Source organism: Zerene cesonia, chromosome 15 (assembly GCF_012273895.1).
Source record: "Zerene cesonia ecotype Mississippi chromosome 15, Zerene_cesonia_1.1, whole genome shotgun sequence".
Taxonomy (NCBI): Eukaryota; Metazoa; Arthropoda; class Insecta; order Lepidoptera; family Pieridae; genus Zerene; species Zerene cesonia.
In genome coordinates this window covers 1670024-1683030 of record NC_052116.1, presented here as the reverse complement: position 1 = coordinate 1683030, position 13007 = coordinate 1670024, and the positions used below count along the sequence as shown (strand labels likewise).

The window sequence follows — 13007 nt, the reverse complement described above, 5'->3', positions numbered from 1 at the left end:
CTGGTTGTTATAGCACATGAAAAATTATATTCCTCTGTAGGAATGATGTCATAAGGCGCTTACGAACTTTGAAGCTGAATGAAAACCTCAATATTTTGACAAATAAAGAAATATGGAGCTGTTTCACCAGATTCAGTTATACAAAAAATCCATTCAGACCGATTATTGACCAGTCTCAGCAAAAATTCTATTACGCGGAATAACAATAATAATTGAGACTTCAAAAATGAGGCAATTCAATTCAAAAATGAAAGAGGTTTATAACCTTTTTCTATAAATCCATTGTATTCTTTTTACTTTATAACCTCTGAACTTTCGATTGCGCGAATCGATTTTGATGATTCATTATTTTACTTCAACGTTGCTTTCTCCCGTGTGATCCCATTCAAATTTTGTTTAATTCTCACAAGTCAAAGGTTAATTAGTTTTTTTTTAATAGTTTATTTTTTATTAATGCATGAATATTTAGGTAGAATCAACAAATCAAATCAGTATCATTAAGTTAAACACTTAACTAAAAAAAATAGATCCTTTGCTGTAAAGTCATGATCAAAAATAATACTCCGTTTTCACTTATACTGCATTCATTACCAAGCACCAGCTGAGCGCATCAGGAAATGTTTATCTCGTGAGATTAATATGAACTAATTAGACCGCACGATTATGGGCTGCTTACCGACTAGCGTCCAACCGCGGCACTTCATATAAAAGCATTAAATGCTAGAATAACTGTTACTACTGCTTACATCTACTAAAAACTAGTAATTATATTAAAATGTATTTTATAAATTAATTGGAAACACATCTTGCATGTTATATAATGTAAATTTTTTTAAATATACTATTACTAGCTGTACCCCGCGGCGTCACTCGCATGAAAGAAGGGTGAAAAGTAGAATATGTGCTAAGCCAGACTTTAATCTGTCTCCGTACTAAAGTTTAGATGGATATAATAAGCTGCTTTCGCGTAAAAAAGTAACAAATTGCCATACAACCATCCATCCATACATACAAACGTCGGCAATTATAAATTAGTAGGATTTAAAATGTAAATCTGGCAAATTGAATGAAATAAATAAAAATATTGCTCCCTCTATCTGTTTTTATGCGGGCTTATATTTATAACTACGCGATGAAGCTGAATGCAGGCTTTTTAATACACAAAGAAAGTTTATATGAACTTAACATGCATAAATCCTCATAATAATAGTTTCTATGCAACCTTAATTCTCATAGACTCATTTCTTTAAAGCTTCAAAGATATCTCATCTGTGACTTAAAACATATTCATTGAGTACATTATTTTTTAATATCGGTGAAAATGTTATACGTTCATAAACTGATATAAAAACGATTCATGTGCAAAGCGCCTAACTAAGCCAATTATTAACTAATTAGAAGATGCGGCGATGTCTGACAACACTCGAACCTGTTATGTTAAGTGCGGCCTAATTAACTTAATTCGTAAGTGTTGTTTATTGAATAAGTGTCACATTATGTTATAGAAAAAACTTTATTTCGTGCTTTCCCCTGGAATAAACCTTGTTCAATGTGGGTGTGATTTGCATACTACGTTTACCACAGATTAGCTAGATAACTTAATGATTTATTTAAGCAAAAAGCAGAACCACCTTCAAATTGTATTAACTAGACCAAATTTACATGGGACCTCATAGCAGGCACTAACTTTCAAATAAAGGATGAGTTATCTTTGAGTTTAAACGCGATATATCTGTTTAAATAAGGTTATATAGAAAATTGACGTGAACAGCAAGAATACTCGTATTCTTATTACTCGTATTGTATTATATTATACTAGCAAACCCCGCGAACTCCGTTTCGCCACCAGATGGCTTCGTTTTTCCCGCTTTTCTGTTGAAATTTTTCCGGAATTTTCTTTGCTATAAACCTCACGACGCCCAAGACCTTTCCAACGAATGCAAAACCGTGGAAATCGGTTCGTGGGTTCTGGAGTTATAGCGTCAGGAAGGAAAACCCGACTTATTTTTATATAGTAGATTTCGTACGGTAAGGGGGGGAGCTGGAGGCTACATGGGCGGTGGTAGCGCTTACCATCAGGCGACCCACTACCTCTTTTACCGACAATGATATGAAAAAACATCAAACCTTACCTTAGTTATTTATTTAATTTCCTGTATGAGGCGGTCTGGTTTATTCTGTACTGGTATATATGTAAATAAATGGAAAAAAAAGTTATATAAGCTGTAAAGAGTTTTTATAATACACACGTAGATTATACATAAATAATGAAAGCAATGGTAATTACGTTTTTGAGAATATTTTCTTTTTTTATAATGTTATTCCTTTGTTCCATCCAAAGTCGATCATCGGTAGTATAAAAAATCGGGTGCAATTAAATGTATGTGCGTTAAAATGTTCTTTCTTATTAATCAAGGACTATAATTGTAAATTGAACGACACAGAAATCCACTTTTTAATATACTCTTAATAAATGTTTGAACAACGTAATGTTCCCATTCAATAATGTATAAACACTCGGTTTCAATGAATGTTTTATGGTTTTTTTAAAACACATACACCATAAAGATTCTATTTGGTACGTCTCAAAAGGATGTAAAAAGTGTGCGAGTAGCGCGTTGATGTCTTTTACTAGAGGAATGAAAAATAGCTGTAGATATGTTATGCGCTAGAAAAACGAATCTTATGTCCTTTAAATAATGGCTAATGTTTAAAACACCAATACGTTTATGTTAATATCTATAGCAGATACATAAATAGTGCCGTTTTTTAATCTCTTCTCCGTATATTTATTTTATATTTTTGACATTTTAACTGCATTTTTGCATTTTTGTAATCGCAAGTGCTAAGTAGTCAAAATAGGCAAATAAAGTTGAATTAAGTTATCATTGTTCCGTGTACTAAATTGTTCAAAACTCAAACTCCCTTCAAATGACTCTTACAGCAAGACAGGAAGCAAAAGATAAAAAAATCATTAATAATAATACCAGCCCTGCGTAGACGCACCGTTAGTCCAAGAAAGTTTCCCCACTACGTACAATCCCTACTACGCACATCCGTCCCCACATGCTGCCTGCTTTGGGAGGTGTTACTCGCGTAGTGGGGCGCTTTAGAAAGACGCAGGTCGTTAACATAGCAGATTCAGTAATTTATTATAATACTTACTAGTATGTTCTGGACGACGCGTGTGGATGTACCAGTACTTCTTTACTTTATCTACTATACTATAGCTACTTAGTATATGGATTGTGTTCTATTAGTAATATAAAAATAGATTTTATTGAGCTTTATCTCGTTATAATATTTGAGCAAATTTACATTTTAGCAATCTATTGTTTTACAATATTTGTTAAGATATACTATATGTATGTATGTATTATATGTATTAACTTAATTCTGTTACAATTTACCATGGAAGAAATTAATAAGTCGACTCTAATAATTACTACGGTTCTGCGTTGACGCACTATTAGGAGGTTTCCCCACCACGCTGGCTCCCTGTTACGTCGCCCCGACCATGTAAGGTAATCTGACTGCCTCTTGTAGTGGGGTAATTTATGCCAATTGAATATTAAAAGCAGTGGTGGCTCAGTGGTGAGAACCTCGGACTTCAAAATCGATAAGTCGGGGTTCGAGACCGGGCGAGCGTACAGGAAATAAATTGATTTTTCAATTTATCTGCACATGTGGATAACATCGCCACTGCTTAAAACGGTGAAGGAAAACATCGTGAGGAAACCGGCATGTCCAAGAATCAAAAGTTCGACGACATGTGACATCTGCCAACCCGCACTTGGCCAGCGTGGTGGATTATGGCCTGAACCCTCATAGGAGGCCTGTGTCCCAGCAGTGGGAACATATATGGGCTGATGATGATGATGATGATGAATATTAGAATAAATTAAAACAAAAATGGCTTTAAATATAATCTATTTCAATTTGGGAGTTTCAATTTGTCAAAGATGTTTTCTTGTGTGTTGAATTTCGCAGAAAGAAAGAAATTGAGACAGACAGAAAGAAATTGCATGTCGCTGTTGTCGTCTCAGTTACAGAAATTGTATCAATTTATACTTATATATCTTATTATAATATTGTAAAAATTATGATTGCAATCAATATTACGATTATTATTAACAAACTAGCTGCACCCGGCAAACGCTGTTCTGCCTTACTCTTATCATTTAGGGGTTGGCCGATTCTCATAGATACCTGATAAGCACAAAAAATTTCATCAAAATCGGTCAAGCCGTTTCGGAGGAGTATGGCAACGAAAACTGTGACACGAGAATTTTATATATTGAGATTAACATGATGAAAGTAGCAGAGTTTGATGCAACGCCATCTAGTAGCGAACTAAGAAAAGTTCGGTTAACAATGATAAATCCGTATAATTACCAAGAAATATAAACGTGTTCTCACAATTTTGGATACTTTTCCATAAGTTTATTTCAATAGTTTATTTTCAGGATTTATCACAGTGAAGTAATAAAAGAAATTCTTGAAATATTATTGTCGAAATTTTTCAATAAATATTACAAAAACATTTTTTTATTATGTGTGTACACATAATTAAAAAATATATTCAATGGTATTGAATATATTTCATATCATTACCAAATATGAAATAGATTATTAATTCGCTCAATTCACAAAATTTTACTCAACAGCAACATTTTATAAATTCTCCAACTACCGCCATATTTATAGTGAAAATTCATATTAATCACAATGATCAGTTACACTTGTAGATAAATTATAATTATATGTGACTAATATATTGTTATCGTAATTGTGTATTTACAATACAAACATTTTTAGCTAACCTTACGCCATTGTTGTTTTAAAAATACAATGGATAGAATTACGTTTAGGAAAAAATCCGTAAGTACTTTTTTATGTGACAATTGATTACACAATGACAATGTTTGAATCAGCCTAACTTTAGAATTCAATTAAAATAACTCAGGATCGGTTGGTTAAATATTGATTAACATTCGACTGATATGTCTTATTCAATATAATCATCATCAAGAACTAGCACATATTAAAAGATATTATACTTAAACCATCCATTATTTTATGTCATAGTCGGCAGTTGAGCTGGTGGGTCGCCTGTTGGTGAGCGCTATAACCGCCCATGAACATTTGCAGAGATCTACAAAGAGATGAAGAAAGTGGATTGATAAGGAAAAGAAAAGGTAGGACTGAGAAGGTTAAGCAAAGGGATAAACGCCTCAGGCTGATGATTTACCCTTATTAGTGACTACACAAATATATTTTCTCAGTTTTTAGCCATGTTCGTTGGTCTCACTTGAAGTCTTAAAAAATAAATAAAGTAAAAGATTGCCAAGTGCATTTTTTTTTTCATAATAATTATTTTAAAGAATCCCATTTACAAAATTTTCTTAGTTATATACTGAAAAAATGTAAGCAAGTGTAATATGAACAATTTGTATAAAAGTAATATTGATTAATGTTTAATTGCATGTTACAGTTAAATAGACAATCAGGTCGCATAGACAGATTTGTGTATACACGAGAATCTGTCAGCGATCCTCGGAGGCGCCGGTCGCTGCCGGACTGCCAAGCGGTTGACGGTGACGCCTGGGTAAGGGACTTTATGTTTATTATACACTTTTTGGCAAATAAACCCCATCTTAGTATTTTCTTGTGTTTGATTTTACGCGAGTATTATACATTTAGAATTATTAACCTGACGTTTCGAACACTTTACAGCGAGCGTGGTCACGGGGAGACTGCTCACTGTAAAGTGTTCGAAACGTCGGGTTAATAATATAATGAATAAATCGCGTTTAAAATCCGTTAAAAAGTTTTTAATTTCTAAACCCCATCGTGTTCGGACGCGGATGGACTTTAGACGGTACGTAATATGATGATTAATAATTGCTTCTATAAGAAGTCTAGTTGAATGAACAGATGTTTGACTTTGAGTTTATGTATTTATGTATGTACTTTGCTTTATTTATGAATGCTTTAATGTTAGAAAAAAATAACAATAATACTTAAACCTCGACCTTAAAAACTATTTGTAAATCGAGTAAAACGTTTGCAGAATAACAAATTCTTTAAAAAAAATTTGGAACGAGAAGAAAATGCCATTCTTACAATGATTTATTTTCACCACATTAATTACATACAAGTTTAATACAAAATGCACATTTCCATTGCATTACATATTTAATTATTTTTCAGATCACAAAGTACCGACAGCAGAAGAATTACGGCGACAGCTTAGACAGAGTCTTCGGAGTGGAGCAGGAGAATGACAAGTACGTAGTGCAGCCCTGGCCCTGCGTCCCTCGCAAGCGCAGCTACCTCACCTCAGCAGACAGTATACTTGACTTGCCAGCTTACAGCTATGCTGATTGTACGTATTGAGACTTATGACTCACTAATATTATAAATGCGAAAGTAACTCGGCCTGTTAGTAATGAGTCGGTCACATACAGGCTAATAAAAGTTAAAATACTTTTAGTTTATGATTTCTGCTGTAATCTGTGGTTGTCAACATTTTTTTTCATTGCATATATATTCAGTTGCAGAAATCCTCGACTGGAGCAGTGATAACATCTTAGTGGCGGCTCTGGGAAGGAACTACCACAAGTGGAGTTGGGGAAGCCAAAACCTGACGGGACAAGGCTTTGCGATGCAGGAAATTATGTCCTGCAAATTTGACCCACGCGGAGAACTTTTAATGGTATTCCTTCCAGCCAGAACACGTATTATCTTTGAATATATCGGCCACTGTCAGGTTGTTATCAGACTACAGTACAAAGTAGCCTGACCACAACCTGAAATACATGCCAAATGTTGGTTTTATTGAGATTTTTTCCCATATCGATTTTAGCAAAAATAGTATAATTATATTTTTCACTTAATCATTCCTGTGCCTTCTCATCTGCTTACCGTTGCTATATCACACAGTATATTGTAAAAGAAAAATATGAGAATACCCAATATTAAATTTCTGCACTGCTACCTGCATCACACAATAACTCTAAAATGACTTTAGCTAGGTACAGACAATCAGACTGTCGAGATCCACAATAACGAGAACAGCAAGTGTATATCGAAGAGCAGGTGCTACTGCAACCTGCCGCAGCAGGAGATGTGTGCTGTCGTAGCTGTGGACTGGAGCCCAACGGGAAACTCATATGTCAGGTATGTTATAATGTAAAACCAATCCTTACTTCTCTACTATCCTATACTAAATATACATATACACATCTTTCTTTTACGTCGCAACGAAGCGATTATTAGTCTTTTTTATACCCTGATAAACATCTCATTTCCATAGGAATCTCTTTATTTTAAGCGAGCGAAATCGCGGACAAAAAGTCGTAATTTCTAAATGGGTTTTGAAATAGCCTATAAAGCAGTCGGGAATTATGTACAAATCCAGCGGTAACAAAAATGTTTTAAATTAGTCAGATTCTTTAGTTTTTAAGTATAGCGTGTTCAAACAAACAATGGTTTTGCATTATTAATTTGTACTTAAACCCCTTTTTCACAGCCTTGTACATAGATACACCAGCGCGACGCGGCGCTTCAATACAAATTCCTATTTAACTAACTTTCCCATTACGCTTAAAACTAATTAATAGCCCTCTCTTCTCAGCACCAGGGGCATAGTAGCGTTCATCACCCAAACTGGTATATACATCAACTGAGCGCTCCAAGACTCATTTCCTATGCAAAAAAACAAATTTATAGTCCTCTCTTCCCAGCGGCTGTACCGGGGGTATAGTAGCGTCCTACACCCGAACTGGCATATACATCAACTGGGCGCGGCACTCCAGGAAGCCGATATTCTCCGTCCGCATATCTCCTGACGCCCGCTTCGTGGCTGTCACCACGATGGACACCACGCAAGTTATTCTACTGTCTTGGCCCTATTTGGATCTGATGAGCTGTTTGGACTTCGATAAAGCGTATACCAACTTGGTATGTACAGCTGATATCAAAGTTAATACGGAGTAGCCTATTTTGAAAATAATGTCTATACATGATAAACTTTATTGAATTCACCCATGAATACAGCAGTAAATAAACCGCGGATCTGTCTCCCTAGCTAGGAAAATGCTCTGTTAAGGAAGACAATTCCTTCCCAGAAAGTACAATAGCAAAAAAAATATTAAGTTATATGAAAAAAATTCAAGAAAGCATAACATAAAATTACGTTTATACAAAAATATTGCTTGCGTTTGTGTGTGTGTTGTGTTTGTGAAAAGTTGCGCAAACTAAATAAATGTTTCTTTATGTTATCTTAAATTAAAAATTGTGAAACCAAATTCGTAAATTTACCATCTCATTCCTACTTTCCCACTAAAATGCCACGGGGATGAAAACTATGCGACGAAAACAGCCAACAGAAAATTCTATAGTCATCTTACTTTTTTTTTATTAAAGCAATCTGTTTAATTTTTCCCGCCTTTACTGGTTGCCTAGGTAACCGCATGGCATCCTTGGCGTAGCGCCCTCCTCGGCATAGGCGCTGTGACGTCAAAATACGAAACGAAGGTGGTGATGTGCGAAGCCCCCACTGGCAAGGTCAAGAAGTCCACCCTGGGAGGCAGCCAGTACTACCTGGACGCTATGCTGTTCAGCAACAGAACTGGAGAACTCGTTTTGAGCTTATTTAATATAGGTATCATTACTTCCACAAAATAATTATAATTTTCAACAATTGTGATGTTGAATTAAATGACATGTTGTCTGTTCGGCAGAACAATATAAGCTTTTGAAGTTTTTGTTTAAAAATCTATAGTATAAACTAGTTGACCCGGCAAACGCTGTTCTGCGTTACTCTTAGCATTTAGGAGTATGAAAAACAGACGTTGGCCGATTCTCAAACCTGTATGCACAAAAAATATCCAATGAGAATCGATCCAGCCGTTTGGAATGGAATTGGAAAATTATTTTCTGTTCATTCTTACCATCTTCAGTATATAACATTAGTTAAACTTCCATACTTATAATATTAAGCTGAGTTTGTTTGTTTCTTTGTTTGATCGGGCTATTTTCCAACCACTGGAACGATTTCAAATACTCTTTCACCGTTAGATACTATCCGTATGATATTCTATATGTATACCACAGGAGAAGCCGGGGCGACCATATATACGTATGAATTATCATTAATTGTTTTTTGAAAAAGAAAGTTTAAAAAAATTAAAAAACGTGGTATTTTATCTGTTAGCTAAAGCATTTTAGCCGAAACTTATTTAAATTTAATTACATCTATACTAATATTAAAAAGCTGAATAGTATGTTGGTTTTTTTTTAACACGCTTTTATTAGCTTCACTTGTATGTTTATATGTATGTATTTTGTTTGTTTGAACACTTTGAAAAATTAATTCAGTGTTAGATAGTTCATTTATTAAGGAAGTCTTTAGGCTATAGAACATCAGATACTGCGTGGGTAAAACCGCGAGGCAATAAGTCAATAATATGTGTGTCCAAGTGTATACTAAAATTTAATTTTCAATGTGGGAGTCGAGCACGCTTCGGCACGAGTTGGGCCAGCTCGCACCGGGGAAGTACCACACGCCCACAGAAAACCGGCGTGAAATAGTGGCATGCCACTGTGTTTCGTACGGTGAGTGGGGGAGCCGGAGGCCCGTTTCCTTTTCTTCACCCGTCCCAGTCTATTCCTTCTTTCCAGTCGTTAATCCATTCATTTTCCCTTATCCCAAAAGCGGGCAGCGCATTCGCAGAGGCCCAACCTTTGCGAATGTTCATGGGCGGTGGTGATCGCTTACCATCAGGCGAACCATCAGCTCAGTTGCCCGCTATGACATAAAAAAAAAAAATATATATATATATATAACAATTAGCATCATAATGTATTACTTCCAGAAAGAGGACTACTACATCCAAAGACGAGCTCCCAATTAGTTGTTCTGAGTAACCCCGAAACAGTAGTGGACCAGTGGTGTGACGACGGCAGGACGGGTCTCGACCGCGTCAGGACCATGGTCTTTAGCCCTGATGGCACTAAACTTGGTACGATTTTACATCCCTACTAATATTATAAATGCAAATGTAACTCTGTCTGTCTGTTACGCTTTCACGCCTAAACCAATGAACCGATTTTGATGAAATTTGATATGAAGTTGGAACTGAACTTAGGAAAGGACTTATGATACTTATTATCGCGAAAAAAGGGTAGAATGGCTTGAAATAGAGGATGATCCTCGTATGAGGGTTCAGGCTATAATCCACCACGATGGCCAAGTGCGGGTTGACAGATGTCCATGTCGTCGAACTTTTGATTCTCGACATGCCGGTTTCATCACGATGTTTTCCTTCACCGTTTTAAGCAGTAGTGATGATATCTACATGCGCAGATAAATGGAAAAATCAATTTATTTCCTGCACGCTCGCCCGGTCTCGAACCCCTGCTTATCTATTTTGAAGTCCGAGGTTCTCACCACTGAGCCACCACTGCTTTTTTAACCACCACCTTAGTTGTCCGTTATTTTATAAAAGAAAAATATTGATGCGAAGATTAAATTTTAATACAGCCACTGCCACATCCGACGAGGATTTGATCATCTGGAACTTTCTACCAGAAGATAAGAAGATAAAGAAAACCCAGCTGAGAACGTTCTCGGCCATTCCAGTATATATGGACATAGTAACACAGGGCTACGCCCTACGATGATTTTTTGAAGGCACTGGCTTGTACTTCTCGTTTAATAAATATGTTTTGTCAAATTTATGTTGGTTTAAGTCTTTGTTTTTATAGTATTGTAGTAAATAATGTTTATTGTTATAGTGGTATGTGTGGTTGCAATCGAGAGGTCTTGAATTCAATTCATTATAATCTGTATAAATAAAAATGATTCGCTAAATGTGTTTCTGGGCGTAAAACTCGAAAATGGCTCGACCAATTCGGCAAATTATTTCAATGTTTTTCTTAAATGTACCACGGGTGAAGCCAGGGCGGACCGCTAATAATAAAAAGTGAAAGCACATTTGTTCATATTTGTTCACATATTTGTTCATAAAGCCGGAAAAGATACATTACTTAGTACATCTGCTGTGAAATAATTAAAAGATAAATGAGGGTAAATACAAATTTTCCGCCTCCCATTATGACATTAATTCAAACGCATTAGATATATTTTAAACAATTACGTTTACCACTTGTCTAGCCACCTTGTTACAAACGCTGCTTAGTAAATACGCATTGCAACAGTACCATTATCTTGTTTTTAATTTAATTCGTTCTAATTTTATCCAATGAATCCACTTCACATATGGAAAGGAGTTCATTTCAAATAATTTAGCAAGTAAAGTCGATATCTTAGAGCGTCATCTCGCTGTTTAATTTATAACATTATTGTCTATGCACGTGAATGCTTTACAGTGTCTTTCGCCGCGACTGTGTTGGATCAATTGGAGATTAAATCTGCTTGTAAAATGTGTGAGTGAGGTCTTAATAATGATACATAACTACTTGGATAACAAAATCAAAAAGCAGCGTCATTCAAATGCAAGACAACATTTATAACTAAAAATTGTTTCTTTTTTAATGTTGTTTGATTGAAAAATGCTTTTTATTCGCTTAGAAAATTTTGTTCTAAATTAGTAAAAACTCCTTACAGGGTTTACTGGCTGAAAAAGGTATATCCATAAGAAATATTTATGCAAAGCAATTTGGATGTTTATGACAAACAACATTTAGTACCTACATATGTAACAAAGAAAATTTGGTACGACCAGTTTCTAAAATCTTCTAATATATACGCGGTCCCTTAATCTTAAAAGAAGTTATTTCCGTCCAAATGCTACACTATTATTAGATTTAACACAATAAACAATTTTTTCATGCTAAAAATGTCGCCATTTTCCTGGGTAGGTAGGTACCACTCCAGGTTCTTAAATGAGACTAATGACAACAATTTATTATCAAACACAAAATTGCATCAAGCATGGATTATCTGAGTAGCAATTTAAAAAAAATACAGTCGAGTTGAGAACCTCATTTGTTTTTGAGAACGTCGATTAAAAATTACAAATAATGACATGGAATCTTGCGTTTTAGTGGTAGAAATTTACACATAGCTAATGATTTACGTGCAAAGAATCCTTGGTATTCCTGAACTCAATCGGTTTCTTTTTAACTCTTTTTTTTTAATTCAACATTAAAAATAAAGAACTAAATCGAAACAAAGAGATCTCGCTTGTTATAGTCATAACCTACTGTACCAAAAACGACATAATAAATAAGAGATGTTTTTTAATTTGAGTTTCATTTGGACCTCTTAAAATGTCACATATGCCACCTGCCTAACATCTACCAGGAAAAAACGGATCCCGCCCCTAGACTACATAAAACCACTTCATTCCTTACTGAGGTACTAACGTATGCTATTTTAACACTCATTTACATAAAATCGTACAATGTAAATGACAATTAACGGAAAAACGAACATTAGCGTTAACATTATAAAATTATTTAGCTAACAGCTTAATATGTAGCCAGTAATTACTTCCGGGGCAGCTAATCATATGATTAAAGTGACCTTTACAATATATATATGAATTGAATGTGTTAACTTTAATAGTTAGCGTAATTATGTGTTAAAGTCTATATGTTTTTATTATTTATTAACTGTTGTACGGGCGTTTCGATGAATTACAACTGCATATTAATATGCTAAATGAATTATTTTATAATTGAAATTAGATCAGCTTCCTTAACATTATATTGGTGTGAGTTTTTTTAGCCTGAAAGTTATGTAGCAGAGATTGATTTAATCCATAGGGCCGCCATTTTTACAATTGACTATGTTATTTTTACAAGACCAATTTTTACAAAACCAATTTTTACAAGACAGTAGAGTCATGTGGGGTCAACTGTGCGCATTTAAATTTTAACGCCTCATGAACTCGAAAATTTATTTATTTATTTATTTATAATATTTTATTGTACAAAACAGAAAGAATAGTTTATACAAAAATTTAATATGGCAC

The 13007-nt window shown here is 34.8% G+C and overlaps 1 protein-coding gene across 1 annotated transcript; it reads left to right on the top strand.

The window, feature by feature from the left end:
- Positions 1–5499: 5499 nt before the first annotated feature.
- On the top strand, positions 5500–10757 carry LOC119832604 (protein cortex-like). The gene is made up of 8 exons (XM_038356286.1): positions 5500–5608; positions 6214–6388; positions 6558–6718; positions 7034–7182; positions 7749–7965; positions 8470–8668; positions 9882–10028; positions 10550–10757. Exons 3-8 carry the CDS (start codon positions 6668–6670, stop codon positions 10687–10689), a joined length of 903 nt encoding a protein of 300 aa, XP_038212214.1. The 5' UTR covers positions 5500–5608; positions 6214–6388; positions 6558–6667; the 3' UTR covers positions 10690–10757.
- Positions 10758–13007: the final 2250 nt, after the last annotated feature.